Here is a 7,253-nt window from a genome sequence, read left to right on the forward strand (position 1 = left end):
CCCCCCGGGACAGGGAACCCCCCCACCCGGGACCAGATTCCCACCGGGATCGGGCTGCACCGACCCCCCCGGGACAGGGAACCCCCCACCCGGGACCAGATTCCCACCGGGATCGGGCTGTACTGACCCCCCCCCAGGACAGGGAACCCCCCCACCCGGGACCAGATTCCCACCGAGATCGGGTTGTACTGACCCCCCCCGGACAGATCAGGCACTGATCCCCCCCTCCCCTCGGGGGGGATCCCCCAGCACGGGGCTCCCAGTGTTCCCCCGCGCCCCCCCCCCCCCCCCAACTTGCCCAGCAGAGAAGGTCAGACTGGTCCCAGTGGGTGCTGGTGGCAGGAAGACGGAGAATTCCGGGGGACCCAGTGGCACCCCGCTGCACGCGCAATGTCGGGGATGCTCCGGGCCCAGCCCCGTGGCGGTGATAACCAGGACGAAGTCCAGTGCCACACGGCCGCGGTTCACAGTCCAGCAGCCCCGGCACCCCGCCGGCACCCTCCATCCCAGCACCCCACCGGCACCCGCCTCGCTCTCCCCAGCCCAGCACCCCAACGGCGAAACCCTCCCCGTGGGATCACCCCGTGGCCCCCAGTTCTGCCACCCCTGCCGAGTCCCCCGGCGAGGCCGGCACGACGTGGTGGCTCTGCCGCAGACGGTGCTACAGGCTGGGAGTCATTTTAAGGCCTAAAAAGTTGTTTTCTTCCTCGTTAAAGTGCTTTGAAGCCGTTAAGACAAGAAATCCCGACGCTCCCCCGGCTCGGGGACACCGCGGGGAGCCCCGGACGGACAGGGCTGGGCACACGCCGTGTCCTCCATGTGCCACCGTCCCCTCCCTCCCTGAACGAGTCCCCAGCTGCGGCGTCAGTGGTCCCACGCCGGGTCGCCGAGTCCATCGTCACCGCGTCCCCGGTGGGGATGGGGTTCGCCGCCGCAGGCGGGTGGGCGCTCCCCCAAATTCGGTGGCTCAGCGCTGGCTGCAGAGCCGTGAGGGAGTGGGCACCTGGTGCGTCCCCCCCACGGTGATACAACCCTCCCACTTGGCCATCTCAATGGGGAAATCCTCCGGATACTCCACCAGCGCCGGGGCGAAGGGTCCCACCAGCCACGGCAGGGGCGCGTGCTGCCCCACGTATTCCAGCAGCTCGTCGATGCTCAATTGCGCCCGCATCACCGTCTCCCGGCTCTGCGCCAGCACCAAACCCGACAGGTCGTGGAAAGAGTGAGCGTGGGAGAGGGAAGCCTGCACGCCCTCCACGCCGTGCCGGACGTGTCCCACCGTCTCCTGCATGCTGCTGGGTAAACCCCAGGCGCCGGCGGCCAGGCGGGTGCAGGCGGCGTGGAGCTGGCGCAGGAGCCCACGCAGCATGGTCAGCGTCCACGCCTCAACCTGCAAGGCAGCCAGCGGGCAGTGGCGACCCTGGGGTGCGATGGTCCTCCTGCCCGGCCCCCCTCGGAACCCCATATCTCGGTGTCCTCCGTGGTACCCCCACCCCGTACCTCGCTCTCCTCCGTGGGCACGGCATCCTGGTGGCTCCACTCCAGCCACATGCGGTGGAGATGCTGGCGGGCACCGTAGAGGGACCCATCCATTCCCTGCCGCCCGTGCTCGATCTAGGGGAAGGGACAGCAGGGTGGGAGAACACCGGGTGGGGGGGTGCCGGCCTGGCACGGGGCTGGCACGGTGCCCGCCACATCCTTACCAGCTCGATGATGTGGTGCAGCTGGGCCAGGACCTGTTGGGCGCTGTGCCGTGCCCGCTGCAGCTCACCCAGCGAGCGCCGCAGGGCTCGGTGCCGCAGCTTGGCCGAGAGCGAGCCCACGCGGACGAAGTAGCTCTGCCACCGCCTCTGCCGCTCCGGCGTGGCCGCCTCCACGCCTGCCGCCGCCGTTGCCACTGTGGGACCAGGGGGTGAGAACCGCGTGGCCGGACCATCCCGTGCCGGGCACCAGAGCATCCCGCTGCCGGCGCTGGGATGAAACCCCCGAGCTCCGTGCCCTGTCGCAGGGACGCAGGGGTGCCCACCCACGGGATGCTTGGCCACCGGGTCATGTGGAGGAGTCACCAAAAAGCCAGATGGCCTCTCCGGTCACCTCTGTCGTGACACGGGGCCAGTTCTGCCCACCACTACCCGATGCCGAGCTATAAATACCCGGGGCGGGCGGAGCGGGGCTATATTTGCTTTCTGGTTTCCAGGTGAGAGTTCACCCACCGCAGCGTCGTGTTCCCCGGCTTCGGGTTCCCACCGAGTGGGGACCGTCCCCCGCGCGGTGTCGCGGTGGCCGTGGGCACCGCGTGGGGCTCGGCGCTGCCCTGGCACGGCAGAGCTGCCCAGGCACCCCCGCGGGGGGCTAAGCAGGAGCAGCGGGTGCAAGCGATGCCGGGGCGGTGCTGAGCAATGGGGTTGGGGTGCCGGGCACCCCCAAATTTGGGAGATGGTTTCCAACACGGCGCAGTCAACACTCACCCAGCTCCTCGTCCGTCCCAGGCAAGTATCGTTCCACCAGCTCCTCCGATTTTCCCAGTACCGTGTCCACCCCCGTGGCCAGCAGCCGGCCCACGCGGGAGTCCACCACAGTGCTGACGCCGGTGCCCAGCGCCGAGCGCGTCCTCTCCACGCCGCCCTGCACCGCGCCGCGGGCCAGGCCCACCGCGCCGCTCACGGTGGACGACACCAGCTCCCTGGTCCCTGCCACCACCTGGGAGGGGACAGCAGAGGGACGCCTTGTCCCAGCACCTCACCCAGCGCTGGCCCCCCCACCCCGTTCCGTGTCCCCCAGGGGAGACGTTACCTTCTCCGGGGGCTGCTGCAGGATGGGCAGCTTCTCCTCCAGCTTATCCAGCCCTTTGCAGGCGTATTCGTTGGCGGTGGAAACTGGAGACGTGAAAATAGACGGTTTTTAATATCCTGCTGCCTTGCAAGAACTCTGCTAGGGCCAGTTTTTAGGGTACCCCAAAACTCACGGGGTGCTGCCCCCCACCCCCAGCTTCTCCTCCAGCCTCCCAGCCCTTTGCAGGTGTGTTTATTGGTGGTGAAAACTGAAGATGAGAGAACAGCTTTTCCCTACCCTGCTGCCTCACAAGAGCTCTGCTGGGGCCAGTTTTCGGGCACCCCAAAACCCACGGGGTGCTGCCCGTCCCCCCCCAGCCCCACTCACTCTGCGGCTCCAGCTTGGTGAGGATGGGCTGGGCCCCGCTGACCGCCGCCGCCGTCAGCGTCCTCACCCCCTTTTCGGCGACGTCGCAGACGGACTTGACGTAGGGGTGGCTCTCCTTGGTGGAGGCGTACGCCGTGGAGACGGCACCGCAGGCACAGCTCACCAGGGCCAGGCTGGCCACCCGCCTCACCACGCTCTGCCGGGGGGGATGGCGGTGAGCCGGGACCCCAGCGATGCCTGTAGACCCCCACCACCACCACCCTCCTTGCACCCCTACCTTCATCTCCTGCCCATCCTCTGCCGGCACAGAGTTTTCGGTCGACATGGCAGCAGCGGCTGCAGCGGGAAGAGAAAGATCACGGGGTGGCTGAGCCCGGTGTGGACCCCCGGGGTGGCTGAGCCCCATGGCCGCCCCTCACCATGCCGAGGAAAGCAGCACTTGGTGGGGCCGAGCCCCCCAGCACGCCCCTCCAGAGCCCCTACTCCTCCGAGGGCTGAGACCCATCAACTCGTGACATGAGTGGGAGGCAGCCAGAAGCCTCCGAGCTCTTCAAGGGGATGTCATGGGGGGTCTGGAAGGGGTTTGGGGATGAGACTGGCCTCCTGCCCTGCTGGGATGTGGTGGGCTTGGGTCCCCCCATCCCCTCTTGGGTCCCCCCATCCCCTTTTTGGGCCGGGAAGGGTTTTTGGGTGATTCAGCCGGAAGCCGGGCTGGATTCCCCTTTCGCAAGCCTGCGCTGAGGACGTGCCACCGGTCACTGTCCCCTCGGCCGGGGCAGCCCCAGGACCCCCCGCAGGGAGCAGCCGGCAGCCCCCCCCACCCAGTACCTCCCCCCCCCCCGCAGGGTCTTTGCCCTTTGGGGGGTCCCACTGCCACATGGCTGCACCCTGGGTCCCACGGGGGACACGGCAGTGTCTCTGCCCTGCTTCCCCCCCCCCCCGCCGCCTGGCCCTGTGCACCCCGGGGGGGGGCAAGTCCTGGGGGGGGGGCAGGTCCCCTTGGGGTCCCTGGGGTGCTCCGGGGGCACCCATCCCGGAGGGGGGACAGGCAGGGGACACCTGGGGGACCCCCCCTCAGTCCCTGCTGTCCTGCGTGAAGCCGCCCCCCCCCCGGGGAACCCCCGGATTCCCCCGTGAACCCCCGGACCCCCCCGAGAACCCCCGGACCCCCCCGGGGAACTCCCGGATCCCCCGAGGGAACCCCCGGACCCCCCCTCCCCCGGCCCGTTTTCCACCCTCCAACTACCGCACTTACGGGAGGGGGCCGTGGGGGGGTCTGTCGCGACCCCCGGTCGTGATCGCGATCCCCGGTCGCGATCGTCGGTCCCCGCCCAGAGCCGGATTCATAGTTGGCGGCGGGAACCAATCAGCGAAGGGGAGGGAGGTGTCGCCACCAATTAGGAGGAGGGGCGGGCCCGAGGGGGTGGGGCGGGCTTTGGGGGGGGGTGGGGGGGTGCCGCCACGTGGGGGCCCCCACGTGGGATCGCGACGGGGCTCGGGGGGGGGCCCGATCCTGCCCCGGAGGCTCCGCAACGTCCCAAACTCCCCCCCCGGGGACACCTCGGGAACCCCGTCCCGGGTGGGCGGCCAGGGGGCCCCCAGCCACCTCCCTGTGCCAAGTGTCCCGTCGTGTGTCCCCCCCCCCCCCCGGTGTCCCTTCGCCAAGTGTCCCCACACCAAGTGACCCCACGTCAGGTGTCCCCAGCCCAAACCTCTCCATGCCAAGTGTCCCCATGCCAAGTGACCCAACACGAGGTGTCACCGTGCCAAGCATCTCCAACACCAAATGTCCCCAAGCCAGATGTCCCCAAGCCAGATGTCCCCAAGCCAAGCAGAGGTCCCAGTCTCCCCCAGTCCCTGTGGGTGCTCAGGCCAGGGGACAGCAGTGTCACCCAGGGGGTGAGCAACACCAGAGGGTGGTGGGCAATCCCAGGGGGTGGCCCCGTGGGGGAGCCGGCTGGGAACGGGCAGGGGACACAGTGGGTGTGGGACGGGCACGGGTGGGTGACATGGTGCCCATCGCTGCCTTATCCCTGGGGACTTCACAGGACAGGACACAGGAGAAAGCGTGCGGTGGCACCAAGTGACCGTGTTTAATGTGCTCTTGTGGGGTGGGGACAGGGACGGGTGCCAGGCGGGATGGTGACGGGGACGTGGGACAGCGGTGGGGACAGGGATGGGTGCCAGGCGGGACGGTGACGGGGATGTGGGACAGCGGTGGGGACAGGGATGGGTGCCAGGCGGGACGGTGACGGGGACGTGGGACAGCCTGAGCCGGGTGGGAAGGGGCTGGGGGCCACTGGGATGGGCGTCATGGGATGGGCATCATGGGACGGCGACGGGGGCCGTCAGGATGGGGACAGCTGCGCCCCTGCCTCTCTGCCTCAGTTTCCCCAGCTCATCTCAGCTGGGGACAGAGTGGCAGGGAGGGAGGTGACTCCGGTGACGCCAAGCCCCTTGCCTAGGGGTCTGCCAGGGGTTGCCCGTCCCCCTTGGGCTCACAGCCCGCGTCCCCAACCCGGCTGACGGCGGCCACCTCCCGTCCCCGGTGGGGCGCGGGGCTGGCGCAGAGGGTGTCGCGGGTGGCGGTGAGCCGCGGGGCCGCCCGCCGCAGCAGCGCCAGCAGCGGGCACTCGCAGACCCAGGGGTTGCCCGAGATGTCGAGGTCCAACGCGGAGCCGGGGGGTCGGGGGGGCAGCTCCAGCGTCCGCAGCCGGTTACGCGCCAGGTCGAGGACACGAAGATGACGCAGGGGGACGAAGATGCCGGCGGGCAGCTCCCGCAGCTCGTTATCCTGGAGGAAGAGGAGGCGAAGGGCGGGCGCGGGCGCGAAGGCGGCGGGCGGCAGCGTGCCCAACCGGTTCCCCTCCAGGTCGAGCCGCTCCAGCGCCCGCAGCCCGGCCAGCGCGTCCGGTGCCAGGGATGCCAGCCGGTTGTGGGAGAGATCCAGGCTACGGAGGGAACGCAGAGGGCGGAAAACCTCCGGTGGCACCTCCGCCAAGGCGTTGGCAGCCAGGTCGAGCCACTGGAGCTGGGGAAGGTGCCGGAACCAGGCGGGTTGCAACTCCTGCAACCGGTTCCCCCGCAGCACCAAGTGCTGGAGGTCGCCGGTGCCGGCGAAGATGCCGGTGGGGAGATCGGCGAGGAGGTTATCCGTCAGGTCGAGGACGCGCAGGGTGGGCACGGGGCGCAGGAGGGCTTCGGGGAGGGTGGCGAGGCGGTTGGAGGAAAGATGGAGCTCCTGCAGTTGGGGCAGCCCGGCCAGGGCGGTGGGGAGGAGGACGGCCAGCGCCGTGAACTCCACCGAGACGGCCAGCGTGGTGGGGGGCAGCCCGGCGGGGAAGGTGCTCAGGGTGGGCTCCGTGCAGACGAAACGGGTGACGTTGGGTTGGGGGGAGCACGGCACGGCGAGGCCGAGCGGTAGCAGCGCCAGCAGCAGCGGCAGCGGTGGCAGGATCCGGCCCGGTGGCATCATGGCACTGGGCTGCGAGCAGGCGGCCGTCGTCACTTGAGGGTTGTGCAAGCCCTCCCGCTGCCGGTTTCCCCCCCCCCCCCCCGGCGTGGGCAGGCCATGGCTGCAGGCAGGCAGATGCCCTGACCCTCCCATGTCCCCCCCCCTTTCCCTGGTCCCACTCCGAGCCCCCCAGCCCTGCTCTCACCTTCCCAACCGGCCAACGAGGCTCCTCGGGGACCGTCCTGTCTCCCTCGGTGGCTGTCACCCCCGGGGGGGGGGGTTGGTGGCTCGGCCTCACGTGCCGGTTGGGAAATCGCCGCTTTCGCTGCCAGCTCACAGGGCGCTGGCATCCGGGGGAGGATCAGGGTGCTGGTGTCCCCGTATCCCCATTGCACCCCACGGCTCTCGAGGGACACAGTAGTGACACTCACCCCCCCTTCCACCCTCACCCCTCTCGGGGACTTTATGGCACCCCAGCACCCACCACACCATGGGCAGCACGTGGTGCTGGTACACCCGCATGGGGGAAACTGAGGCACGGCACATCATGGGTGCTGGGGGGGGGCGGTGGGACCCTGCGCGGCACCCGCTGCCTCGTGGCGAAGCCCCACGAGTGGCTCCGTGGCACGATGAGCCGTGG

At 69.8% G+C, this 7,253-nt stretch overlaps 2 protein-coding genes across 3 annotated transcripts; both read right to left on the reverse strand.

Annotated features, from left to right (window-relative positions):
• Positions 1 to 678: 678 nt before the first annotated feature.
• On the reverse strand, positions 679 to 4,489 carry LOC138686540 (perilipin-3-like). Of its 2 annotated transcripts, none has more exons than XM_069790270.1 (8): positions 4,415 to 4,489; positions 3,437 to 3,495; positions 3,160 to 3,355; positions 2,794 to 2,876; positions 2,469 to 2,700; positions 1,704 to 1,897; positions 1,501 to 1,614; positions 679 to 1,420 (listed from the first exon to the last, which is right to left on the reverse strand). In XM_069790270.1, the coding sequence occupies exons 2-8, from the start codon at positions 3,482 to 3,484 to the stop codon at positions 968 to 970; spliced, it is 1,320 nt and encodes a 439-aa protein (XP_069646371.1). In that variant the 5' UTR covers positions 3,485 to 3,495; positions 4,415 to 4,489; the 3' UTR covers positions 679 to 967. The 2 variants fall into 2 exon arrangements, with proteins under 2 accessions (XP_069646371.1, XP_069646372.1); XM_069790271.1 differs by having other exon boundaries at positions 679 to 1,390; positions 4,415 to 4,488.
• A 739-nt stretch (positions 4,490 to 5,228) lies between these two features.
• Positions 5,229 to 7,050, reverse strand: LRG1 (leucine rich alpha-2-glycoprotein 1). Its single transcript, XM_069790277.1, has 2 exons — positions 6,819 to 7,050; positions 5,229 to 6,643 (listed from the first exon to the last, which is right to left on the reverse strand). The coding sequence occupies exon 2, from the start codon at positions 6,632 to 6,634 to the stop codon at positions 5,621 to 5,623; it is 1,014 nt and encodes a 337-aa protein (XP_069646378.1). The 5' UTR covers positions 6,635 to 6,643; positions 6,819 to 7,050; the 3' UTR covers positions 5,229 to 5,620.
• Positions 7,051 to 7,253: the final 203 nt, after the last annotated feature.

Source organism: Haliaeetus albicilla, chromosome 8 (genome assembly GCF_947461875.1).
Source record: "Haliaeetus albicilla chromosome 8, bHalAlb1.1, whole genome shotgun sequence".
NCBI classification, from domain to species: domain Eukaryota; kingdom Metazoa; phylum Chordata; class Aves; order Accipitriformes; family Accipitridae; genus Haliaeetus; species Haliaeetus albicilla.